The sequence below is a fragment of the Phaenicophaeus curvirostris genome, chromosome 18 (genome assembly GCF_032191515.1).
Source record: "Phaenicophaeus curvirostris isolate KB17595 chromosome 18, BPBGC_Pcur_1.0, whole genome shotgun sequence".
Classification (NCBI taxonomy): domain Eukaryota; kingdom Metazoa; phylum Chordata; class Aves; order Cuculiformes; family Cuculidae; genus Phaenicophaeus; species Phaenicophaeus curvirostris.
Window position 1 is genome coordinate 14,730,089 of NC_091409.1, and position 27,435 is coordinate 14,757,523.

The 27,435-nt window shown below is 48.4% G+C and overlaps 1 protein-coding gene and 1 long non-coding RNA gene across 3 annotated transcripts in view; both read right to left on the reverse strand.

Annotated features, from left to right (window-relative positions):
- Positions 1-27,435, reverse strand: part of MMP24 (matrix metallopeptidase 24) — a 46,236-nt gene continuing 18,801 nt past the window's right edge. For both annotated transcript variants that reach the window (XM_069871761.1, XM_069871762.1), the window contains 5 exons: positions 15,807-15,968; positions 6,714-6,928; positions 5,445-5,583; positions 3,601-3,867; positions 1-2,458 (listed from right to left, as the gene is read on the reverse strand). In XM_069871761.1, coding sequence (XP_069727862.1) covers positions 2,121-2,458; positions 3,601-3,867; positions 5,445-5,583; positions 6,714-6,928; positions 15,807-15,968 — 1,121 coding nt within the window. In that variant the 3' untranslated portion in view covers positions 1-2,120. The remainder of the gene's footprint in view (positions 2,459-3,600; positions 3,868-5,444; positions 5,584-6,713; positions 6,929-15,806; positions 15,969-27,435) is intronic.
- LOC138728437 (uncharacterized) lies at positions 21,500-25,517 on the reverse strand. Its single transcript, XR_011338703.1, has 3 exons — positions 24,949-25,517; positions 24,144-24,245; positions 21,500-22,006 (listed from the first exon to the last, which is right to left on the reverse strand). It is a non-coding gene; the product is annotated as an uncharacterized lncRNA (long non-coding RNA).

Genomic DNA, 27,435 nt, shown 5'->3' on the forward strand with positions numbered 1-27,435 from the left:
AATGTTTCATTTTTTTAATGATGGCTGTTGGAAGTTGCTCAAAGGTTTGGGCTGTCACAGTCCCAGAGGAGATGGCAGCGTACAGATGAGTTGATGTGCCATGTGGTGTTCGTGGTGCGCATCCTACCACATACAAAGTACACATAGCAACGGACGGAGGAGCCTGGGGGGTGGCTAATTAGTCGCTCCGCTTTCGTTTGGTCCTTTGCACTCCTTCACCCATCATGAGACGTTAGCACGGGGTTCTTCTGTTTGGTTTTTTTTCACTAAAATCCAAAGTTTTGCATCTACTAGCTTCTCATTTTGTAATACATCGGTAATATTTTTTTTAATGGTTAAACACAATAAACAGCTCGGTTATGGAACTCGGTAATGAAGGACAAAATACAGTTTGAGACCACGCGTGATGCAGTCCTAGCGGGTGTCACTAGAAGGTTCTACTTGCCTATCCTGCTTCACCACAGCAATATTTGAGCACTGGTTAGCAATTCCAAATGCTAACGACCTTTCTTCACTCCTCATCGTTGTAATTAGGAATATTTCTAGCATGTTTGTCATCCTATTATTTCATGGCCAACATCACAAAGCTGTTAATTGTTCTACCCTACCTGGGCATTCCACGTGTTGTGTTTACATCGTACAGAGGGCTCGCGTTCATCACCTGCTCCTCACAGCGAACGCGCAAAGCGTTTCAGACACTTGTATGAACGGCATTTCCGTACAGGGATGGACTTTGCCATCGCATTCCAAGAAACTCTTCCCCCACTCTTAGTTTGTGGTTAGGACACAGCATCCTAAACCTTTCACAGCTGTAGGAGGGAGAAGCAGTTCTCCTCCTGTTGGAAGAGACCTGTGAGAAGCTGAAAGTTCAGATATTTTTCTAGCCTTTACCTGATTTCACGTCTGTCGGATGTGGCTAGCGATGAACTTGTCCTGCTGTGCTTCCTTTGGGCCTTGCCAAATATTTGCCTGTGAAGAAGTGAGCAAAAACAGAAAAAAACCCAAATTTCAAAGGCATACAATGTCTGTAACAGCTACAGGGACTGGATTTTGTTTTATAAACAGGCCTAATTCTTACTGTAACTTGACTATTCCAGCAAAATATAACGACGACCTCACTCCAAACAAACATTTCCATTCTCCTGAAAGCCAACGTACACATTCCACAATCTAGTTACACATGCCACGGAACAACAATTCATCTTTTCCCAGCATCTTAACGCGGGGGGGGCAGAGTGCAGTCTACATCTACACATATTTTTCAGTATATCGGTAACCATTGGTTCATTGTTTCTTGCTGATGGGAGCTGAAAACAACACCGTATGACATTGAACTATTTCTCTCATGAATGGCTCCCAAAACAAAATAATGCATTCCCATGATTGTTTAGTTTAGACCCAATCTGTCTTCAGATTGTCCCACTCTAGGGCTCGATGTCGCCAGGTAACGTTGCGGTGTCTGGTTTGGTGCTTCTCGAGCGTCTGCTCCGCACTCCTCGCCCTCTCTGAGTGCTCAGGGGTTCCTCATGCACTGTGCTGAGCGGCAGCGTTGATTCGTTATGAATGTACAAAACATCTGACCAGCAGGTATTGGAAAATCGTACCCAGGGAACTCCCTGGATTTCGTAATAAACTAAGAAGGTCTTTTAGAATGGTTCAGCATCAGAATGTCTTCTGCTCACGATACTGAATTGTTCCTGTTCATAGATTTCATGATCTTAATTCATTTATGAGACAGCTATTAAAAAAATGGTTCTGTTCAGAGGTGGTTTGGCTACACTGGAGAATGCTGGGTTTAACAGGGAACTGAAGGAAGTTTCCCAGGTCAGTTGAAACCTGTCCTGAAGACTCTGATGTTCGCAGAGCGAGCCTGTGGAGGATGGCACACCAAGACTGACGTACGACTGAGGCAGTAAGAAGGAAAGAGGCTCCACACTGCAAGGCTGCCTGTATTTTTTCCAGTTTTCCTGCTGCTTTCGGTCCCAGGCTGTCCCAATCTTGTAAGTCACTGAAGTAGTTTCGTTTGGTAGGCTTTTGAATGCATTTTTTTCTTCTTTTTTTTTTCCTTTTTGTCCATCGTCCTCATCAGCTCAGTGAGTTGCAGTGTGCAGCGGGCTGTGTCATACCCACTCCTGGACAGGTCTTTTGTAATACACAACGTTTTGCTGCACCTCTTTGTTTTTAAACTGGAAGATTGTGTATACCAAGACAAGGATACACAGAGACAAAATGCAAGGGATCACAACTGCGATCGCATTTACAGTGCTAGGCACATCGTTTATTGTCACCATAATATCCACATCGTCGTGGGGGAGGCGTCGGTCCTTGCTTCGCTCAACATCCTTCTGGTTGCAGCCCATCCAGTCTTTGAGGATCGACCTGGGGTAGCCTGGCTCCACGCTCAGCCTCTGGTTATCGAACTTCCAGTACTCCTTCCCTTTGTAGAAGTAGGTATAAACTAGGAGACAAAAAAAAAAGAGAATATTCCTCACCACACTACTTCCAACCTGACAACTGTACTTGTGTGAAGATGTGAAAACTTGTGTGAAAATTTCTAATATATCACTGGAACAGGCTGCCCAGGGAGGGGGTTGAGTCACCTTCCCTGGAGGTGTTTAAAGGATGGGTGGACGAGGCGCTGAGGGGCATGGGTTAGTGCCAGATAGGAATGGTTGGACTCGATGATCCGGTGGGTCTCTTCCAACCTAGTGATTCTACGATTCTATGATTCTATGATTCCACGATTCTGATTCTATGATGTGCAGAATCACAGGATCATTAAGGCTGGAAAAGACCTCTCAGCTCTTCCAGCCCATCAGCCCAACCCCACCGTGTCTGCTAAACCCTGGCCCCATGTGCCACGGCCACACAGGTTTTGAATCTTTCCAGGGATGGAGACTCCGCCACTGCCCTGGGCAGCCTCTGCCAGGGCTTCACTGCTCTGTCAGTAAAGACAGTTTTGCTAATACCCAATCTAAACCTTCCCTGGCACAACTTGATGCTGTTTCCTCTCGTCCCATCCCTCATTCCTTGGGAGAAGAGACCAACACCCACCTCACTCCAACCTCCTTTCAGTCAGACAGTGATACGGTCTCCTCTCAGCCTCCTTTTCTCCAGGCTGAACAACCCCAGATCCCTCAGCCTCCTCTCATAAAGACTCGTTCTCCAGCCCCTTCCCTAGCTCTGTTCCCTTCTCCGAACTCGCTCCAGCCCCTCAACGTCCTCCTGGTAGCGAGGGGCCCAAAACTGAACCTAGGATTCGAGGTGCGACCTGTCAGGCAAGTTGGAGCCCCTAACAGAGCGACTCAGGAACTGGGAGGAAAAGTTGTGGCATCCTTGCAACCAGGAAAATTTGGTTGGGGCCTGTTGTGGCAGCAAACCCAGAATTCCCCTTCCCATCGCCCAGAGCTGGCATTGTGGGCTGGGTGAAGGTCAGGAAGGGTCTCAGTGCTGGTGCTCGCAGGTGCCGGTGTGGCCCTACAGCTTCTGAGACAATTCCTGTCTCAGGAAATACTCAAAGCACCCCACATCCAACCATCCAACCCCGGAGGCACACAAGCTACTCCCGCTCTAGCAGGCGTCCTGCCTGCCGATACGTACAGCCTTCTTTGCTGATGAAAGCTCCCTGTGGAGCCTGAGGGATTCCTCGCCACACGGTGATGGGCTTTGGGTATCCTGGGTCCGTCGCTCGCTTGTCCTCGTTGTACCTCCAGTACCTGTCGCCTTTGAAGAAGTAGGTTTTGCCAACTGGCTCCCAGCGCAGAGCCGTGTCGATGCCCTCCCGGGGCAGGCAGCTCCCCAGCTCCACCAGACTGTGTGGGTAGCCTGGCTCTGCTGTCACTTCTTTAAAAACCCAGTATTTATCTCCTAGAAACAAACAGGGACACAAACAACAAGCAGATTTGCCTCGTTAGCAATTGAATTGCTCTAAGTGTGAAATAGCCACAATGAACCACAGCACACTGAGGGTTTACAGGCTTAACTGTAATAAGTGAAAAAGCTGCTCCTCTTCGTTTTGAACCTGAAACCTCCTCATTTTATTTTCTCTTCCTCAGCTCTTTTTTTTGGAGGAGAAGTTAAACAACCCTTTCCCATTCACCTTTTCTAGGTCAGTCACAATTTCATAGAAACACAGAATCACGGAATTGCTTGGGCTGGAAGGGGCCTCAAAACCCATCCAGTTCCAATCCCCCTGCCATGGGCAGGGACACCTCCCACTGGATCCCGTTGCTCCAAGCCCCATCCAGCCTGGCCTGGAACCCCTCCAGGGATGGGGCAGACACTATTTCTTGGGGCAACCTGGGCCAGGGCCTCCCCACTCTCACAGCAAAACATTTCTTCCTAAGATCTCACCTCAATCTCCACTTCTCTCACACCCTGTCTTTGCCATCCCTCATTCAGGCTGGGGAGCTCCTTGCTGAGGGACTGAAGCTGCAGACGAAAATGCAGAAGACCAGGTATTGTGGTTCTATATGCAGCACACTGATGCTCTCCAGCCACTTTATTGCTTACAACTTACTCTCAACTTACAGGATCCCATTCAAATGCTGTCACAGTGCAAGGAGCCTGTGGGTCCTGGCGTAAGGTTGGTCAGTTTACCTCTTTAGTAGACAATTGTCTCACAGAATCATAGAATGTCCTGAGAGGGAAGGGATCCACAAGGATCATCGAGTCCATCTCCTGTCCCTGCACAGCAAAACCCAACGTTCACACCGTGGGGCTGAGGGCCTTGTCCAAACGCTTCTGGAACATTGTCAGGCTGTGACTGCTTCCCTGGGAGCTGTTCCAGGGCTCTGGGTGAAGAACCTTTTCCTAACGTCCAACCTAACCCTCCCCTGGCACATCTTCCTGCCATTCCCTTGGGTCCTGTCCTTGGTGACCAGAGAGAAGAGCTCAGCACCTGCTCCTCCTCCTCCCCGTGTGAGGAAGCTGTAGACCACGATGAGGTCTCCCCTCAGTCTCCTCTTCAGGCTGAACAGACCAAGTGACTTTGGCTGCTCCTCATACGACTTCCCCTCTAGACCCTTCACCAACTCCACGTCCTCCTCTGGACCCTCTCCAGTAGCTTTACATCCTTTCTATACTGTGGTGCTTAAAACTGCACCCAGTAATCAACATCTCAAACTGGTTTGGGAGGGCCCTGCCCTGATGTCTTGCTGAAACATGTTCAAGGAGAAAGGCAGGAGACTGACACTCTCTGGGAAACAGGAGCTATTTTGTGTTAGCATATGGAAGCTGATGTCCACTAAACAATACTAGCCCCCTACAGATTGTCCTGGCAAGGCCAATCCACACAAAATTATACTTCAAGGATCAATGGCTGCTTGAAATGTTCCCTTGAAAAAGGACAAGGAGGCAGCGTACCTGTTCTCAGCACCTCCCTGCATAAAGGAGGAGTGTGATGTGAGGCAGGGGTGGGAGGCTGGGGCTGAAATGCACTGTACCTTTGAAGAAAACAAATTTCCCATCCGATCGCTCGTAGGCTGCATCAATCTTCGAGGGGAGGCCCTTCCAGAACTGCTCGATTTGCATGGGATAGCCCTCCTGCACCCGGTTGTTGCGCAGCCGCCAGAACCAGCGATCCTGAGAGAACCAGAAGCATCTTTAGATCGAGTATTGTTATCCTGCAGTCAAGCCAGGCTAAGCGCCCAGCGTCAAGCATTTCTCATCCCTGCCCACGCCCCAGAACCAACAAAGACAGAAGTTCTGGCTCAGACGGCAGCTCCAACCCAGCCCAGTACTGTCTCCAGTGAGGGAAGGGCTTCGTGGGGAAGACGGCAGCCAAGAGGGTGAGCAGCTGGTTGCTGGTGCTGTGAAAAGGGGTGCAAAGAAGGAGAGGAAAAAGGAGCAGGGGGAAGCAAGGCCACAGTTACACGCATTATGAACCCATTTGTGAGTGATGTCTCTGCGTGTCTCGAGGTGTTGCTCCTGCCCTGGTATAATCGTGCTGAACTATCAGCCCCCAGAGAGCCAAACAGCCTTAACATCGTCTGTGTGTGACGCACGCAACGTCCAGAGGCACAGAGGAGTTAGAAACATCCCTTTAGGCATGGAATCATTAGCTAAAGGCGTGGTGGATCCTCAGGGATGAGTGAGGGCAGGGCAGAGCCTGTGAGACTTCCCCCAGACACCCTCCCAGCCCTCGACTGTTTTCAGTTCAGGTATCGCCTGCTGCTGGTGTGGTTTCTCCATCTAATCACCTTCAGTATGTCCTTCTCCACACTCACATCCACCGGGCAGTGAAAACTACCGGTATTTTGGGAATGGGACCATGGGTTTCCGTATTCAACGCACTCCAACGTGGGTTTCTGAGCTCTCCCTCCTCCCTGGCTGTTGTTTACAGCCAAGGTTGACTCAAACCCCCCAGGAGCTTCAGGCAGGCAGAGCACTCCCTAAAGCCCAGACTTCAACGCGGGCCGTCTCTGGAGGCAACGAGACTCAATCCCTGGCCAGTTACTGGTATCACTTTCTGACTCTACAGGTGGTTCCTCTCCGAGCCTGACGGTGTCCGAATTCTCTGCCAGGCTATCCAGTTTGCACTTTGGTGCCCAGGCCACCTGTTTTGTCCATCCCATCAGGCACCGTTTGCAAATATTGCAGAGCCAACCTGCCTATGTTTCCTTCTAATATTGCTCACTCATCACCCACAGACATTTCAAAGCTCACTACCTTATATTTCTATTAATCTTTTCCTAAGTAGGAATTCTAGGTACCTTGAAAACAAACATTTCTCCTCTAAAAAGAGCCACAGTGTTAAAGTTGCCATCGCAGATGTTTGGTTTCATCCCAGGAGACGATGGCCTGTCACCCAGAGGAGGACTAGGCGGTCGTGGCTGCCTCTCATGTTTTCTTTCCGATGTGGAGTGAATTCTGCGAACAGGAAGAGTCGGTAAAGGCCTGGTTGGCTCCAGGGGCTCAACAGGAGGACCTAGAAGTGAAAAGAGAAATGGTTAGCAAAGTGGGCAGGGTGGGATTTTCTGTGCTTCCCTCGAAGGTTTTAAAAGGCATCAGGCTGGGTGAAAAGCATTGCGAGGAGTTTACATGCTCCTTATTCCATAGAAACGGGGAGCAGAATGAGGTGCGTCCACACGTGAGAGATGTCCCAGAACAGAGGAGCAACAAGAAGAGGAGCCGGTATGGTTTTGGAGGTCTTCCCAAGGAGGCTGGAGCTAAAAAGAAGGAGGACCCACGCCAATCACAGTCCCAACTGAAATGAAAGGAAATAACCCTTGAAGAGAAATGTTTAGTAGACCACAAAAAAAACCAAAACAACCAAAACCAAAGCAAAATCAGAAAAAAACAGGAGTGAAAAGCAATGCTACAATCGAAGGGGAACTGCAAAGGAATTTAGAAATTAGAAAGCGATTCCTTTATTGTTATGATAGGATGAGAGGGAACAGCTTCAAGTTGCACCAGAGGAGGTTCAGATTAGATATTAGGGAAGTTTCTTTACTGAAAGGGTTCTCAGGCCCTGGCAGAGGCTGCGCAGGGAGGTGGGGGAGCCCCCATCCCTGGAGAGGTTTAAAAGATGGGTAGATGAGGCGCTCAGGGATTTGGTTTAGTAGTGGACAGGTACGGTTGGACTCGATGAGCTCAAAGGTCTTTTCTGATCAAACGATTCTACAATTACAGTTTAGTCACCAATCTTTTTGCCTTCAGAGCACCATGGGGTGAAAGATCCACTCTCTCCACACAAGCAAGGAACACGTGTTCCCCAGTCACAGCCTGCCCTGCTCAGCTCTTTCACGTTCACCCCAAGTGCCCAAAGGCTGTCTCAGTCTTCTGCAGAGAAGCGGAAAGCTAAAATAGCGCCTGCAACCCAGGGGACCGATGGAAAGGTTTCCATTAGCCCCAAGATGCCACTGAAACAGAATGCAGTCAATTCACTGCGGTCAGGATGGTGCAAATCAGCAACGATTTGGGTGAAGCAGAGATTTGCATTCACTGAAACATTTGCGAGAGCAGTGGAAAGAGATCACCGGGCTGGACCGACAACGGGAGCTGGGCTGCCGTACACACTCACTGCTCGCAACAGCCAAACCCACGCTGGTGAATTGCTCTGAGGGGATACCCAGCGCTGACAAGGCTTCCACACATTTTGCAGAGATGCTGTAGCTTGCTTGGATGTGGACTTCGACATTGCACTCAAGACGTTCCTCTTACCGCCCTTCCCTACCAGCCGTGGATGTTCCCTTGGTATCTTTCATTTCTCGTCTTGGTTTTATGCATTCTAGGCCTTCTGATTTATTCTGAAGAAAGCCTTGTCTCCTCTTGTGGTTATACCGATTGCCTTTCTTGCTTGTAGTTGCTGCCTTCACTTTGTCACTGACTGAGGGTGGGTTTACAGCTAAAGGGGGAAGGAAATCCTACGGTTATTGCCCATGAGCACACACACACCCACAAAAATCCTCAGGTCCAAGCACTAGGCAGGCAGAATTTGGTCTACGGGGTGGAAAGCAGAAGCACAGCCCATCCATTGCTGAAGAAAGATGCTATCTCATAAGACCTAAGCCACTTCAGAGCACCAGCTGGCACGAAAGCAGAAGGAATAGACCTGCAACAGTTTCTGGACTCTGATCACAGCACCCTGCCTCCAAACAGGGGCTAAAGGCAGGATATAACAGGTTTATCAGCAGCAGAGACGGCGTGTGAACAAAGAGTTACTCAAGAGCTGCTGGCACCTCGGTATTCACCGCAGGAACCGGTGACACCCACCACTGGTACCAAACCAGGCAGCGTCGCAGCCCAGGCAGCCTCGGGCAGCGCCTCCCCGAGCAGCTTCAGAGAATTGGCCAAAGCAAACGTCTTTGAGAGAGAAATTAAGCAAGAGAGGTTATTGCACGGGTCTGCAGCTGGGCCTGAACCTGGTCACCCGGTCACTGCGTGTGATCCCAGCACCAGAGCCAAACCCACCCCTGGGGCTGAACCTGCCGCCACTTCCACGGGAGAAGCAGGTAAGAAACCTCCTGGAGTGGGGAACTCTACATTCTGGAGGGAAGCAACTTGCTGGGGCCTTACACACTGTGTGGAGAAGAAGACTTTCTTCCTTTCTACCACCTCCAGGGAGGGGGTTGATTCACCTTCCCTGGAGGGGTTTAAGGCACGGGTGGACAAGATGCTAAGGGACATGGTTTAGTGATTGGTGGGAACGGTTGGACTCAATGATCCGGTGGGTCTCTTCCAACCTGGTTATTCTATGACTCTACGATTCTTTCTACCACAACCAAGGTAAAGTATGTCAGAAAGCTTTTGGGTCACAGCAGATCACCTTGAGGGTGTGACTCCCGCCACTGGCACTTAGCCTCCTCCCTTCATGCTTCCTCTGTCGCAGACCATCTGAATACCAAGGTGACCTGTGAAGATAACACAGAGAGAGGAGGCATTTAGGAGCCACTGTGTCGATAGGTGAGGACAAAATCTAGTTGTGCTGTCCTCCTGGCTATTGACAGAGTGTTCCCTCAACTGCTCGACACCCTCGGCATCCACCACAGCTCCTCCAAGCCCTCCTTCCTGATCAGGGGAGATAAGGATCCGCCCTTATCTTCTTAATGCTCACTCCAAGAATAAAACTATGGTCCTGACTTTTGAATAACACACAGGGAGGGTTTTGGATGAAAGAAGCTGAGGTTTCTGCAAGACCCTACCAGCTCCTCAGGTACACAGGAGAGGTTCCTCGGCTCCAAAGCAAGAGCTACAATCCAAAAGAGCCAGGGAGAGCGAAAGAAACCCACCTGGCTGCTCTGCAGACTCCAGGGCAGCAGAGAGAGGTCCCTCTTCAAAGAAAAAGAGCTGCCAAGGAGCTATCTCAGGGACAAGAGATGGTCCGTCCACAACAGCTCAGAGTTCTGGAAGGACTCATTTCCCTCGCTCGCTCGGTAAATCTGCCCACAGAGAGCTTTGCGCGTCTGGGGTTTGACTGCAGTAGTGAAGCAAACTGGCCACTCCAGTCAGTTTGGGCGTCCTCGCCAGCACCCACAGCGCGCCCGACAGCTGGGCAAAGGTCCCTGTGCTCATCACTGGGCAGCAGGAAGGGTTTCTTCTCACAGAGATGTCCTCTGAATGACCAACTGCCACCAGGGTGATAGAACATCCACCTGGAAGACAAGCATCGATGGCTGAAATCCTTGCCCTAAGCCAAAGGGAGCGCTCTCCTGAGCTCCGTAACGAGGCCATTCACCTTGCGCTTGGGTTCTCTGCTTTGGGTGCAAGAAATCCAAGTTTGAAATTCCCAGGCTTAGGCAGGCAAATGATGAGAGTCTGGGGGTTCTGCAAGTTGCTCCAGCTGTGGTGCTTGCAGCCCAGTTCCCCTATGGAAAAGCTTTAAGCAGCCTGACATCTGCTCCACTGCGAAACAGAACATTGGTTTCTACTCAGAAAGATCTGTGGGATGAGAGAAGTGTTTCAAGCCCAGCCGTAACATGAAGCAGTGGTTCTCCATCAGCTGAGAAACCTCCCAAGAGGTGGGTTCTCCTTCAGTTCCCCCTTCGTCAGGAGGCGTCTGATCAGCAGGATGAGTTCCCTCTTCTCACAGCTCCTCTGGGCAGCTCCAGGGCTGCTGGGGGCACGGGTGAGTCCCTGCACCGCGGCAGAGTCCCCCCGGTTGGAGGGTGGACCCCAAGAACGGCACCAGGAGCCGGATGCGTTACTCAATGCCTGGTTTTCAGAGGAATGGGGATGCAAACCCGGCATGTGGCAGGTGAGACTCGGTGGATGCACCCAAGGTGGAGCCTGGCACATCCTGCTGGGTGCAGGAGGAAAGGCGCAAACAAAGGGATGCAACGTGGACAGGGAGTCTGGTATCTGTGGCGTGAGAGAGATACGACACCAGGGCAGACCCCTCCCACTCTCTTATTGCCATGTATTTTCCCTCCCCTGCCTTCCTATAAACTTGGCACCATGGGACCTGGATCCAGAAGTCCCAGATCTTGCAGCCCCTATAGATAAGATCATTACTCTATTCCCTTCCCAAGTTCAAGAGGAAATCATCAGAAAACAGCCCCATGCCTAACATTTCCAGGTCCTGCATGACAGCAAAGCTTGCTCTGGTGGTGCCACTCACAATGCAGTGCCACCACATGGACCATTTCATAGAATCATAGAATCATAGAATCACAGAATCACCAGGTTGGAAAAGACCCACCGGATCATCGAGTCCAACCATTCCCATCAATCACTAAACCATGTCCCTCAGCATCTCATCCACCCATCCCTTAAACACCTCCAGGGAAGGGGACTCAACCACCTCCCTGGGCAGCCTCTGACAGTGCCCAATGACCCTCTCTGTGAAAAATTTCTTCCAGATATCCTTTCTGACCCTCCCCTGGTGGAGTTTGAGGCCATTCCCTCTCGTCCTGTCCCCTGTCACTTGGGAGAAGAGCCCAGCTCCCTCCTCTCCACAACCTCCTTTCAGGTAGTTGGAGAGAGCAATGAGGTCTCCCCTCAGCCTCCTCTTCTCCAGGCTAAACACCCCCAGCTCTCTCAGCCGCTCCTCATAAGGCCTGTTCTCCAGCCCCTTCACCAGCTTCATTGCTCTCCTCTGGACTCGTTCCAGAGCCTCAACATCCTTCTCACACACGAGTGCAGGTTACAAGGATCTGGGTTTGTTCTCTGGGTCACCACTGGGAAGAGGTGAGGAAGGTTACGGAGCCCATGCTTGCCGCACAGCAGCAATGAGGGTGGCAGAAGGTGCTACAGGCTCATGGACACAGTGTCCTGCTGATCCCCTGTACACGGATGTCGGAGCTGACCTTGTATAGATACTTGGCCAGGGGCTGGTGTGGTATCATGACCACCCCGGACCTCAGCTGTCATGGTTTGCACCAAATACAGTGACTGGAGCTCCTCTCTTGAGCTGCACAGAAGATGCGTCCGGTTGGGACATCCTCAGTGAGATCTAGGAGGACCCAGTTCCTTAAGGTTGTCTCCAGGCTTAACAATTCGGTCTATCTTTGAGTGATTAGGAGACCCTTCCTTTGTGACCTCAGGCTTTGAAAGGGTCTTGAAGATGTCATGGCCTAGTTTATCATCTCCAAGCATCTGTGCAGACGTGAGTTTTTCCTGCCCATCATGCCAACCCCTCTGCTCCTCGGGCACAGAGTCAGAAGAGTTGCTCCTACCATGAGAGGCTGCTTCACAGCCGCAAAAGGATGCTTAGAGCAGGACACAATGATCAGGAGAAGCAGTGCTGAAGGACGACTGGTTCATTGGTGAGGCCATGGCTGAGGATGTCTCCTCTCTCCACTGCATGGTGGAGCCGCCTTTAACACTCGCAAAATTAAAAGAGAACATCAACAGAACACCCAGAGGACCTACATAATGGTATTATTTCCTGTTTAATTCCTTCCTGGGTATGGTACCTGTGACATGGGCTTGTAAAGACAGTGCAAGACAACCTTCTGAAAAAGACATGTGAGGAACAGCCACATTTCCCTCATTTTGTCAAGGAGCACGCTGCAAGAATCACCTATCAGAAGATGGAAACACCTCTTCCAACCTGGTGTGCAAATAACATTTTAACCATTGACTTTACATCAACCAGCATGAAGCACAGATGAGTTCACACCACCTACTGCCTCTTCAGGTGAGTTTTGAAACAAATCCAGCAGAAAATAACTTAATAATTCAACAAATCATTGCAGAATAGATTTAGGCATGTTTCTTTTCTAACCAATAAATATAGATACAACATAAAAATGCATTTGAAATGCATCATTCCCCAAAGAAGGGAACAAAATGGACTTAAGCTTTCATAGAATCCTAGAATGGTTTGGGTTTGAAGGGACCTCAAAGCCCATCCAGTTCCACCCCTGTCATGGACAGGGACACCTCCCACGGGATCTGGTTGCTCCAAGCCCCATCCAACCTCACATAGAACACCTCCAGGGATGGGGCAGCCACCACTGCTCTGGGCAACCTGGGCCAGGGCCTCCCCGTCCTCAGTGTGAAGAATGTCTAATGTCTAATTCAATTCCCAATGTCTAATTCAATTTGAAGCCATCCCTCCTTGTCCCATCCCTGTCCTTCCTGATCCAGAGACCCTCCCCAGCTCTACTGGAGCCCCTTTCAGCACTGGAAGCTGCTCCAAGGTCTTCACGCAGCCTTCTCTTCTCCAGGCTGAACAGCCCCAACTCTCTCAGCCTGTCCTCACAGCAGAGGTGCTCGAGCCCTCAGATCATCTTTGTGGCCTCCTCTGGACCCATTCTGACACAAGTAGAGACTCTGTTGCTTTAACGACTTCAATGGAATGAAAAATTGGAAGTTTTAATAGAATTTACTTTTTAAAAAGGAAGCTGCAGGCAAGGCAGCTCTGGCTCTCTGACTTCTTCTGCACAGCAGGTTTCTAAATAATACATGTTGAGAGCGTGGAGCTGCACAGCAGAGAATGTCAGAGCAGCAAGGAAGCAGGAGGTTCTGATTTTTGGGCAGGCACTCTGGTGGATGGGCTCTTGGCCAAGACACAACAAAGCCGATCGGCGCAGTGAAAATAAAACACATTGGTTGAACGTTCCTGCTAAAGCTACAAGAATGGTATTTCGGCAGCCCCCTCTCAGTGGTAAGAAGCTCAGATGAAAGGATGTATTCTCATATCTCCAGTTCCAAGAGAAACACAACCTTCATTTTCCATCTTTTCTTTGCGAACCGTAAGAGTAAAACCTAATCTTAAACTAAACGTTAGGTTTTGGACTATAACTCTGTGCAAAGGGCCAAAATCTCTGCCTGAGGAGCCAAAGCCCCTGCTGCAAAAGCTGCTTCTTCTCCCTGCAGGACCGGCTGTCTCCGCATCCACCATCCCCACCCCACTCCAGCTCAGAGAAGAGACTTGCATGATTCCGCAACAGGAATTCCCAGTTACCCCCTGCACCAGGCAGTGATTCACTCACACTGCTTTTTCCAAGCTGGGTTAGTTTTAACTGGTTAATTTTAAGCACATCTTGCATACCGAGGATTTCCACATGGTTTGTGGCTTAAATTTGATGTCACTACTAAGTGAAAAACAGGTGGAAGCGTGGTGGTGGTGCTGCCGAGCTGCAGGCAGGGCAGGATTGATCCCTCTGCTTGTAGCTGTGCTCAAGATGCCGTGCAGGGCTCTCTCAAACCGCCAGGGACCAGGAGACACCAATGGATCTCACCAGCATCACCCAGTACATCCACCCCCCACCCATTCCAGCCCAGCCCTGGGTCCCTGCCCAAGCCGTGCTGGTCCCCAGCTGAGGTTGGCTCCAACCACGAATGTGAAGAATCACAGCTGTTAATTCCTTATTGGTTCCCTTTCCAAAGGGGTATCTGAAATCAGAGAAGCCATAACATGTTCTCAATTGCACTTCCACTGTCAGCGATAAATTAAGGTTATTTTTTTCCTTCTGATCAGTCCAAGCCCACAGGAGTGAAACCAACATTTCAAAGCAGAAAGAGCGGAATGACATGCGAGCAGCTTTCAAAAATGGAACTTTAGGTTTATTATTCAATGAAAGTTTAATACTCGCTACCCCAGCACTGCATTTCAAAACGATCCAGAGTCTCCGTTATCCTGAGTATCTGAATAAATCCTGTGTTAAAGTACACAGAAGTATATGATACCATATCTCAATTGCCACACAACTTCATCCTGGTAATGAACAGAAATCTTCAGCTGCACTAAAGGGAAGAGCCACCTCCTCCTGGCTGCTCTTCAAGCCATCTTATTTTAAATGTGGGACCTTACTTCAAAATCTGCCTTACAGTGAGGATGAACTGCACTCTACTGATGTCAGGTTATTCCCATTGCTGAGACAGGAGCCAGGGAAACCAGCCATGGGCAGGGACACCTCCCACTGGATCCAGTTGCTCCAAGCCCCATCCAGCCTGGCCTGTGACACCTCCAGGGATGGGGCAGCCACCCCTGCTCTGGGCAACCTGGGCCAGGGCCTCCCCAGCTTCATGGAAAAACATTTCTCTCCATCCATTCTCTGCCTAGGTTGATGTCAAGCAGCTGCAACTGTTGCATAGCTACACAGCGCAGTTGCTCTACACTACATTTATTAAATAACCTCTCTGTCAAACTTGTTCCTTCCTCAAAGAACGAAATCAGGGGTGTTTGATAAAATCTGGTTTACTCAGACTGTCGTGAACTGTATCCTTTAGCACCTTCTAGCTCAGCCTCCCCTTGACTGCGGCTCCTAAAACCTGGATTTCCCTCTGCTCCCTGAATCTCCTTCAGCCAATAATTCTCTGAAAGTCTGTCCTCTCACCCTGGTACCCATGATCCCATCACATGGTCCTCCATCATCTCCAGCCCCTTGTTTTTTTCCTATAATCCCTCTGCCTCTTTTTCTCTCTCTTTTCCTTGAGCCCATATCTTAGGTATACGACACAAAACAACGTTCAGCTGGAGTTTAAAAGAAGTGAAGTGCTCCCTAAGCAGATCCAACCTTTTTTCCCTGCTTTCTATACATGGAGAAAAGAGAGTGCATAAAAACTCTTTACCTTTCCTTGACATTCCACGTTCTTCTCATTCTTCTCATCTATTTGCACTGGACAAACCTTGAGCAGAGCAATTGCCTGGTTTTCCCTTTCTAGAGCTCCTTGATATTGGGGATACAGCGAGGGATGGAGCAGTGACACCACAGGGGTTTGGTTATCCTGACCTGTGCAAGGATATTGCCACTAGGACAGTCGCTGGACATCTGGCTGTGATCAAGGTTCTTTTCAAGCTCCCCATTCAGCTACAGCAAGAAATACAGCCCACCAGCCGCTGGCATTTTGAGAGCTGTAAAATGCTCACTGGACTCCAGCTCAGTGTAAATAAATGAGTGGATCGTGTTGCTCACCATAGATCTTCTGAATTCCTTGGAGGTCATCTTGGGGCAGTTTGAAGTTGTGCGTTTCCATGTACTGGTAGAACGGAGCCATGATAGCACTGGGGTCATTGGAGTGTTCCAGACCCAGCGCGTGTCCCAGCTCATGGACTGCAACCAGAAAGAGATCGTTCCCTGTGGAAGGAAGGCACAGCCGGGTTAGTCAACAGCAACGCTGCAATCCCAAGCCCCACTTACTCATAAAGCAAGAAGCAAATGCTTTGCTACCCCCCTGTCCAGCAGGTCCCATTGCAGGGACAGCTCTTGGAGCAGGGGGGGGTTAATCCTAAAAGTCTGTGCAGCTTCTACAGTCACTGTCACAAAAGGAGCAGAAGCCCATGACCACCCATCACCAGGAGCACCGCGTACAACAGGCACCTGCCTGGAGTGAAAGGATGGAGCGAAAGGAGAGGAAATTGAGATGAGATCTTAGGGAGCCATGTTTTGCTGTGAAGGTGGGGAGGCCCTGGCCCAGGTTGCCCAGAGCAGTGGTGGCTGCCCCATCCCCGGAGCTGTTCCAGGCTGGATGGGGCTTGGAGCCCCTGATCCAGTGGGAGGTGTCCTTGCTCACCACCAAATCCTAGGGGAGATATAGAAGGCACCTGACAAAGCAGAAGGAAGGACAGAGAAGACCAGGCTAGCACACACCGTAGCACGTGTCATACTTGGGACAACCCCACCTCCTCTAGCACAGGTTCCTCAACAGGCTTTTACTTTGCTGGGCTCCTGGCACTGCTGTGTCTGCAGGAGGAGGTGAGTACAGGTAGCAAGGTCCTGCAGGAGGCAGAGCCACACAGGGAAAGGCTGGGTTGGATCCCAGTGGCAGGAGAAGGAAGGAGGAAGGAGGAAAGAAGAGACATGCTCTCAACAGGAAGAGAAAGGGCTGAGGAGCCCTGTCTAGTTCAGAAGCTGGTAGGAGCGTGAAGTAGGGGTACCTTCAACTCTATGTCACAGGCACACACTCCTCTTCAGTCCAATGGATCTGGGACCCTCGTCTCCTTGATCTAAGGTTGTCCCTGGATGTCCTACTCCGTGAGGGCACCTTGACATGGGAAGTGACACAGGCAATGCTGTGTGAGGAATGAAGCCAACAAGGACAGATGGAAGAGTCTCCCCATGTCAGTAAGATGCCCAAGTCCTCAATTCTGCCCAAATCGGGCTCCTCCGCTTTTTTTTTTGGCAAGGCACAGACCAAGAGCACTTGCAGTCAGGCACAGGAGAAGACAAGTGTCAGTGGCAGCTCTGTGACTGCTTGGCAGCATCTCCAAACAGTGGATCTCCATTCCCCACATCTCCAGACTGAGCCAATCTCAGAAGTAACAAAGCTCAGCTCTGGGTACACGGCTGAGCTTTCCTTGGGACAGGAGTTGCAACCAGGATTCATGTAGAACTCTCCACTTTCTAAAGACCTGTTGCTTCACTGTTATCCATAAAAAGCTGACAACACAGGTCCAGAGCCCTGCAAGCCTTCAAGTGCTTCGCCAGCATCCCAAGATACCTAAAGTCAGGAACAAACAGTGCCCAACCAGTCACATACACCCCACCAAAATGGTTGAACTGCCTGAACATTGGAGTTAAGAGCACGTAAACATGTCAAGATGCAAGACATTAAGACAGACAAATGCATTTCAAGTGAATGTCCCAATACATTTGTTGAAATACAAACATCCAAAAAATTACATGGGCTAAAGTTCAGCCATATACGTACTTAAAATTCTAGAATTTCCGTATTCAGGAAATCCAAATGGGGAATTACTTTATACCTTTTTCTCATCTGTTCCTGAAAATTCTGGTGTGTGCAGAACAAGTCAATGCAGTGTCCAACACCACAGTAGTTTCAGAGCATTAAGTAGTTTCACAGTAAAGTTTGGAGGACTGATCACCCCTTATGGGTTTTCAAAGCTACTCAAGCCTAGAAGATGCACCCAGTTTGCAAAAGTGACTCGAAGTTGAAAATTCAAGAGACTTACTCTCTTATAGCACCTAAACGCTCATGAAAGCAGAATACTCACTGCTACCACAACTACTCACACGTGCAAGTCCATGGTAACAGTCACTACTCGGCGCCTTCACCGTGGGCTGGGCCCGTGCAAAGTGCTTGGAGACCTTTTTCCTCACCAATTTGGTGGCATTTTCCTCCTCGACGAAGTATCCAATGAGTCTTTGTATTAAAAGCACATCTAGAACTTGTCTCTACGCAAGTCTACATATGAATTTACACAATATCACCTCTACGTGCTAAACCTTTATCCGGAGCATAAGATCAGACGCTATCTTCATTTAAATTAATTTTAAAGAGCGTTCAATAACTTGTTTCTGCCAAGAACAACTGCCAGCCCACTTTACAGCTGGCAAACAGCATCTGACAGACTCCCAGGGTGGCTGAGGTTGGAAGGCACCTCTGGATGTTGTCTAGTCCAACCACCAGCTCAAGTAAGGTAAAGTAACGGAGGTTGTTCAGGACTCTGTCCAGTCAGGTTTTGTATTTCAGGTTTCTTCTGTCGGGAAGCCCCACACATTGCACTCCAGATGTGCTGAGCAGAAAGGAAGGATCATCTCCCGTGACCTGCTGGCAATACAGCCCTGGATGTTGTTGGCTTTTTGTGCTGCAGGGACACTGCTGACTCACGTTCAACTTGGCATCAACCAGGACCCCCCCGTCCTTCTCTGCAGAACTGCTTTCCAGTCTGCTGGCCACCAACAAAACCAACGCTCAGGGCTTCGTATTTCTCTTTGCTCAACTTCATGAGGTTCTCGTAAGCCCATTTCTTCATCTTCTCAAGGTGTCTCTGAACAGCATCACTATTCAGTACACCAGCCAACCCTCCACATTTTGCATCATCTTCAGACTTGCTGAAGGTGCGCTCCACTGCATCACTAAGATGCATTCACGAAGACGTTAAACAGCATTGACCTCTGTAGTGACCCCTCTGACACATATTCTGAACTCCAGCATCTTATGGTTACTGCAGCCAAGGACACTACTGATCTTCACACTATCCACCAGCTCTTCCTTTTCAAGTGTCAGGTCCAGCAGATCACTCGTTGTTAGTTTTTGACCATCAGTGAGACAACTAGGAAGAGTTCTGAGACGATCAGCGCATCCAATAAGATGAAGGCTCATACTTGAAGAAGTATGTCAACAACCACAGTGGTCAGGCCAACCAGCTCTTCCACTTTGGAACAGAAATGCACCTTTTCCCTACACCTGGAAATACAGACAACTGCGGAGAACAGCTGCTGTCTGGTTTTAAAACCCTGGTTTGACTGCCAGTGGTGTGGAAGGACGCACAGCAAGTTTTGGCTGGGGAGCTCTGCTGCCTTGCTTCTGGAGATAAGAGACTCAAAATGAACCTTCCCAGTTCCAGCCCAGCACAGAGGCCAAGTCAACACTGAGCGGAAAAGCTGTTCTCCTGCAGGAGGATGCACTGTGAGGAGATCAAGCTGGAGCAGCGATGTCCTGGGAGGTGGAGGCTGGAGCAGAGGAAGTGGAGCTAAAGAGTTCCTAGGTAATGACTTCCACAGAACGTAGGACAAAAATCTCCTCTTGCTGCTCCACAAATACTCTGGTTCTCAATGCCGTGGTTGCTTTTCATCTCAAAGCCTTCTGAAAGGCAGTACAATAGTTCCCAGGCATAGTTCCCTCTCCTCCTGCTCCCTGCCCTGGCCAAAGATTCCTCATCACTGCATGCCCCTCATCTTTCTTTTTCGTCCAGCCTCCTCCCAGACACATCCAGAGTTCTCTTCCTTCCAGCATGCCCATGTCACCGGCCTTCTGCACCTGCTGGATTCTATTAGAGGGTCCCAAGTCTGAAAGCAGCTACATCATTCCGAGGGCAAGTGGACAATACATATTGCATGGGAAGAGGACATAGGTCATCACCCAGGTCAGTTTAATGATGGTGTTAAGCAAGAAGTTCCATTTATTTTTATAAATGGTCAGGAGTTTCACAGCGTGGAAGAGAACACATTGTTCATTTTCTTTTCAAAGGGTGGGCTAGGATTTGCTTTGAAAAGAAAATATCAAGTATAAAACTATCGCCTGACAGTGCACTTCTCTCCTCCCACAGCCCTTCACTCGGAGCTGTGACGGCTCGTGTGCTGTTACCCACTGCGGTCTGGAAACAGCCCACCTGGCCGACCCACAGGAGTCCTGAAAGGAGCCTGGACCTCTCAAACTGTTTCTGTGGGATCTTGAACACAACAGTAAGGTCTCTGACCTTCTCATTCTCCACAGTTGTTGTCCAAACAGCACTTATAACGTCACCTATCTCCTCGGAGCAAGATCCAGAAGGGAGAACTAATAGCCTAGCTCAAAACTTTTCTACTTATATGGAAACAAGGCCAGACAACCGGATAAAGCTCCTTGATTTCATATTCAACCTCCTCCTCCAAGTCCATGTAACAAGAAAAACTTGTATTCAGTGCATATCAACCACCAGGTAAGACAGCAGGGTGAAGGAGGAGCTGACCACCCCTGCTTTGCATTTGCAGGACAAGGTCCCAAGCATTAATTTTTGTACCACCAGTACCAACCAAACAGGCTCGGTCAGAGACCCACCTGAATTTTTTCCTTCCTGATTCTCTGGAGGCACCCAAATGGGCACCAATCAGCTCCAGAGAGAGGACGAACCCTGTAAAACTGGGATTAGTTTCCTAAGTGGGTTCATTGAGTGAAAGTTTGACCTGCTATGCTCAAACATAAAGGAACAAATTTAATTTAGAATTAAAATTAAATTTAAAACAGTTAATTTAGCTTTAAAGTTGTGTTTTCTTTACCAAAACAATGTTACCACAACAAAAAGTCAGAATTGAGGACACACCTGTAACAATACAAAAGCATCTCCCACTACCATGATGCCAAACCAGGGGAATACACCGCTAATCTCACACCCGGTTTAATAGCTCTGTGCTCCCCCTGCACACACCAGACAGCTTCAAACAGCCTTTTCAGCTGAATTCCCTTAATTAAAAGTAATTTAAACCTGTGCTCAGAGTAAACTTCCTGGTAGCTGATACATTCCCACTCAAGCTAACTTACTTCGGATAAACTGCAATATAATATATATACACTATGATATAACATAACACCATATATGTTATAATGTAATATATTACATTTCCCTGTAAAGAAATGCATAGTTTTACTGCAACAACACAGAGAACACTGTAGGCACAAACTGATTTATGTATGATCCTCCTTCTAGTCACAGACTCCATCACTCATGCTTCTTGGATTTGCATCTTCAGCTGGACAAATGTCTGTTCAGTCAGGTAACACACATTTGGAGAAAGGTTTTCTTCGTGGAACTGCTAGCACATGCTGTCTTGCACAATTTCCTTCACTTAATTACAAAAATCCATATCAAAACCTTTTCTGTATTTAGCTATTAAGCACCCAGTTGCTGCGGGTCAGCAAAACAGCTCATTCAAAGCCTAAACACGTGCAGGAACAGGTCCCAGGGTTACCTTTACAGCAATGGTGTGATACCACCCTCAGGATTTATCCCTAAGCACGACAGCTGTATAGAGAGAGCTGTAACAAGTGTACGTAGACTCCGTAGAGCACCTTGCACAGTGGGGCGCAAATCCAGGACAGAGCTTCTAAGACAACAGAAATACAAACAATATTGTGTATCTGACTAAGCACAGAAAAGTAACTGTGATCTCTGTCATATCAATTTTATACTTTACAAACTGTATCACCATGTTTGCATGTCTACATTTTGCACTTACTCAGACATCATTCAAAAGACATATGAGGGTTAAATTGTGAAATTTTATTTAAGTAAGCTTGATTCAAGGATTCAGATCATTGGTTGTGACAATGGCATGCGTCGGGTATTTACAGAAAAGCCTGTGTGAACTGAACGTGCTTTTAAATGCACTAAAACGATCCCTTCCACGCCAACAGCCATGTGAGGCAACTGTTCCCCAAGCACAACTTAAAGAAGCTTTAGGGCTACTCTAAGCCATGCCTTGGTTCTTGCACCTTCAGACCAGTAGGTCTGAACCATCAAACATAAGATGTGATTTGTCTGAACTCCTCCGTTCACCTCCACAACATGCTCGGCTCAAGAAAAGCTTCTCAGTCTTCTGAGAGCCTGAAGAAGTGGTGATACTGCTCTTCCATTTCTTTGCATCAAATGAGATGTGGAAAACAGCTTTTCGATCTAAAAAGGAAGAAAACAGATGTCAAAAAGAAATACAGGTTTCATTTTGTTCACAAACTATTATGTTCATGAACATAGCCATGGATATGATGCATCTTAAGGACTACAGAATGGTTTGGGTTGGAAAGGACCCTTGAAGCCCATCCAGTCCAACCCCTGCAGCAAGCAGGGACATCTTCAACCAGATCAGGTTGCTCAAGAGCCCCATCCAACCTGGCCTTGAATGCTTCCAGGGACGGGACATCAACTACCCTTCTTAGCAACCCGTGCTTCATGGAAACTCTTCACGCTGTCTTCAAACAGCTTCACCAGAAAAGAACTGATAGAGAGCCTTAACGGAAGATGTACCACAGTCACGTTACCAAAGTGATCTCCATGAGATCAAGTGGCTGCAGAAGGACAAAGAACCGCATTGTGCTACCAATCCTCAGTTTGCCTTCTTGTCCCTAGAAGGCCGTGTGCCACCCAGGTCTGCTCGCTGGGTTACAGACCCGAGCAGCGCTGCAAGCTGTGCTTTATCCAACACGGCACAGAAGGCTCTAAGAGGACAGACTGCTGTAGAAATCCATGGGAAAAAGAGAAAAGATTTTTCTGGAATGGTGAGACCAGAACTGACCAAGTGACGTGGAGGGAAGTCGTGGGCAGCCAGAGAGAGGAGAAGTTGTGACTGTGTCAGGTGGCTCAGCAGCCCGATGCTCAATGCAACAAGTGTGCAGCTGACAAATCTCCCTCTATCTTTCAATACCAAAGAATTTGCAATGCCAAAATGAAAACCCATATTTGCCTATATTAGCATATCATTCCCTGAACAGGGAGAACAGATGAAAAAGAAAATTACTCATAAAGACATGGAAAAAGTAGATACAACTTTTCTTCCATCAATCTTGAAAAGAATCAAGGAATCCTAGACTGGTTTGGGTTGGAAGGGACCTCAAAGCCCATCCAATTCCACCCCTGCCATGGGCAGGGACACCTCCCACTGGATCCAGTTGCTCCAAGCCCCATCCAACCTGGCCTGGAACACCTCCAGGGATGGGGCAGCCACCACTGCTCTGGGCAACCTGGGCCAGGGCCTCCCCAGCTTCATGGAAAAACATTTCTTCCTAAGATCTCATCTCAGTCTTTCCTCTTTCAGCTGAAAACCGTTCCTCCTCATCCTATCCTTGCGCTCTCTGATCCAGAGCCCCTCCCCAGCTTTCCTGGAGCCCTTTTCAGGACTGGAAGCTGCTCTAAGGTCTCCCCGCAGCCTTCTCTTCTCCAGGCTGAACAGCCCCAACTCTCAGCCTGTCCTCATACAGGAGGTGCGCCAGCTCCCCATGGCCCTGAGAAGAAGCTATACTGGTGGTTTTATTTCATAAAAGTATTTAAATACAGCAAGGTCTACAAACAGAATTAAATACAGCTGTGAACAACTGTAATGTAACTACAAATGAAAAAAAAGAGGGATTTTGGAACAGTTTGCAGCCTGGCCCAGTGTGTTTCAAACTGGCCCTGGCGTGGGCAGAGAGCACACAAACCTGTTTGCATTATTTGGGATTCTTTTGCCAGGCAGGTTGAAATTATATTCAGCTCCTGGTGCTGGCAGCAGAGAACGTGCTGTGCTGGAAGTGATGCGAGGTGCCCTTTGCCACTAAGAGGCTGCGCTCCACCTCGGACAGGAGCCCTACTTTGACAATGAAAGTTCCTGATGGGACTGGAAAGATTGAGCAGGACTGAGAAGCAAGAGATGCAAGAGACATTTCTCTCTCAAACTGGTAATCTTGGATGGAGGGGAGAGAAGGCAATTCTAGTTAAACCATCTGCAAATCTCGTGCTCTTCTTCAGAAATGAGAAAGAATAAAAATGCAGTTTAAAAGGCTCCCACATCTAACACTTGGTGGTGATGTCAAAATCCAGAATATCAGGTGTCATTCCACTGCTGATGTTGCAATTCAGTCACAAGGACCAGCAAACTCTTTTCAAGAATTCCTCTATTTCTCATTTTTAATCTTCCTGAACACCTGTTATTTCCCTCCTCTCCCCTTCAGCAAGCGGAATGCAGCAAGTTTGTTAGAGATACTACCGGGCTTTGGCCCACTTCACATCATCTGTTTCTGCTTTACAAAGGAAGGCAGCAAAAAGAGACTTCTTGGCTCACCTTGATTCTCACGACCTGCATTTTCTCTTCCATTTAAAGAGAATGAGACTTCATTTTGATCCCTACGGGTTCCTTCCTATGAGTTTCAGAGTATCTCATTCCCTGTGGGAAGGAGTAAAATATTTCACTTTGATTATACAGCAATCAGCAGCATTCCAGACACCTACAGCTGGGATCATACTCCGTGTAGTAAAGAATTACTAACAAAAGCAATGGATAATAATTTTCTTTACGGAACTCTGTGAACACCAGGTGCATTTGCAAATATACTGGTTTGAAAGTGGAATTTGCAGGTGACCCTTATTAATGAATTTCTGCAGGAATCATAGAATCACCAGGTTGGAAAAGACCTCTGAGATCACCAAGTCCAACTCGGTGTCACTAAAATATATCCTTAAGCACCTCATCTACCTGTCTTTTAAACATCTCCAGGGATGGGGACTCCACCACCTCCCTGGGCAGCCTCTGCCAGTGCCCAATGACCCTTTCGGTGAAAAATTTCTTCCTTATGTCCAGTCTGAACCTCCTGTAGCAGAACTTGAGGCCATTCCCTCTCATCCTGTCCCCTGTCACTTGGGAGAAGAGCCCAGCTCCCTCCTCGCTACAACCTCCTTTCAGGCAGTTGTAGAAAGCAATGAGGTCTCCCCTCATTCTCCTCTTCTCCAGGCTAAATAATAAATTATAATAAACTCAATAACTAGCACTACAAAGCTTCACAACCCCACGGCGCTAGCCCCACACTACCCTGACGCCACTTCTCAGTCTGTAACGACAGCATTATGCAACAAAAGAAAGTGCTACTTACAGAGCTGCCGTCCAGACGCGAAGAAGACAACTCTGAAGACAACATCTTCCAGGTGTGCTGGTGGGTGTCCTCTCTTCACTTCACTCTCATAAAACATTTTCATTTGTAAGTTCTCTATTTATGGCCTTCTAGGTTTGGGCTGACACAACAGCGACATAACCTCAAAGTGTTTCTGAGTTAAGCCGCCTGATTTGATTTCGCTTTACCAGGGTCAGCTGTCTCAAGACCACGTGTCTACGTGCTCACTCCAATTTATTTCAGCATCAGCAGATGATTTTGGAGAACTCTGGCTTGTGGGAACAAGCCTCTCTAAGCAGTGACAGGATGAAATCAGTGTTAGGTAGGTGTGCTCTAGAGACTAGATAGTGGTCATCTTGAGTTACAGAAGTACTGACCAACTGACCAGCACAATCTGCTGCAGGGAGCGACCATAAAAAGGTCTGATGGAATAAATGGACATTTTAATTCAATTTATGACCCACTTGACTTCCAACATCTCGATGAAAGTCTTAGATAACAGATCTTCGGACGCGTGAGTAACTTCAAAGCAGCTCGATTTTCAGTCTGAAAACTACTGATGCTCGTTTTCAACAATAGCATGTCAGAAGCCTGAAAAATAATAACGGATTCAAAATGCCATTTATTAGAACAAAACTCTTTAGATGTGGAGATGTTCAGTACCTGAGAAATCAGAGAAAGAAAAATCAAAAAGGCATTTAACAGCCACACAGCACAGAGATTCTATGTGCAATGTGTTGTGAGCACCCGCACCCTCTGTCACATCGCTCACTGTATTGGTACTCTGCAGATTGTCTGTGCTGGCCTCAGCCCTGCCACAGGAAAAAAGAGGGAAAACAAGAGAGAAACGAGACAGAAAGCAAGACAAAACTCAGAGGAAACAGGAATTAATCGAGGATAAAAGAGCACAAGTTCTAGCAATACACTGGGTGAAGGCACAGGGGTTAAGGGAAGCTCCATTGAGTTTTTCAGCAAGCACACGCTGTGCCTGTCCGAGCCAGCTCAGTGGGGTGCAGGAAGACAGGAGAGAGTCTGCTTGGAAGTTTTGCAGGGAAAAAGCAACAACTGGATACTCTTCATTCCTCTTAGTCCCTCCCTCCACCCAAAATATCACCATTGTGGTCAAGCAAATCAAATAGGATAAAGAATGCTCAGTCAGCGATGTTACCAAAGGGATTGGAAATGCTTTTGTAGTAAAAAGCTGCCTGACCAGGTAAAAATAAAGCCAAACTCTCTTACACAGACCTCACTTAATGCTGGAGGATCTGCTATAGAACGTACCCCAATATACACTCTATGTTTATGGGATTGATCAGGAATGTTTACAGGGACCTTGTACATCCCTGCATTTAAAAACTAGTAACAACAACAGATGGCACCTCAAAAGCATCAAATATCCAGCAAAAATACTGCCAGCTAGTATTTTATGCACCTCTCAGCATCAGCAGTCCTGCTCAGGCTCCTGAACATACGTGATGTCCAGATGGCGGCTTAAGAAGTGCTTGCTCTGTTGTCCACGTAGACACCCACTGAGACAACGCTAGTCCTCCTGCTGGAATCTCAGAGAAAAATGTGTCCGGTTCCTCTCCTCTGTGGCCAGCAAAAGCCTTCCCAAAAGATGGTTCAGGACCTTTTCCTCCAGAACTTCTGCAGAAGCTCCTGCACTGATCTGGCACTGAAAACAACCCGTGGGGTCTCATCTCCTACACTGGCTCGGCAGTGGCTTGTGAAGGCTGGTGCTCTTTCCAGTTGGCTTTTCTTCAGAAACCCTGAAGAAGAAGCTTTCCAAAGCAGGTTCTGGAGGAACCCACTGGGATCTGTGGGGACACATTTGCTGTAATGATTAGCTCATTGGTTTACTCACTGTTAGCAAAGCATTTCTCAGCAATATCCGATGAGCAGTCACAGTGGTAATCCTACATTTCCAAAGAGAACTGGGTCCAGATGTGAAGCTGTACAGGGTAGGAGAGCACCAGGATACTGAAAAATGAACCCTGTGAACTGCAAAATGATCAAACTAGCTTGATGTGAAGCTGAGTTACACCAGAGTTTCTACAGGAACAACTTGTCTGCTGGGGTTGTTTCCTGAAGAAGCTGCAGTGGTTGCCCTCGGGCACCTTCTCACTGACAACACCTCCAAACACGCAGATGATGGTCTTGAAGCTCAACTCTGAGCGCATTGGAAGAAAAAAATAGCGCTGAACCCTGGCAGGGCATGGATACCTCAGCACCTACCTGGCTTTAGCATTAAAAGCGTTCTCTAAATGTCTTCCATAAACCAATCCAGCTCCACTTTAAGCCTTCTACTACTGCTGCTTCAGTGCAACTCCTGACCAGCACGGTGCCTGGCACACGTAAGCTTTGGAATGAAATCGGGATTGCACAGGAAGACCAACAGCAGGCGTCACCGTGGGAGATGGAAGAGCCCCAGCAGAGGCTGGTGACCCACCTGCCGCAACAGCCGTGCTC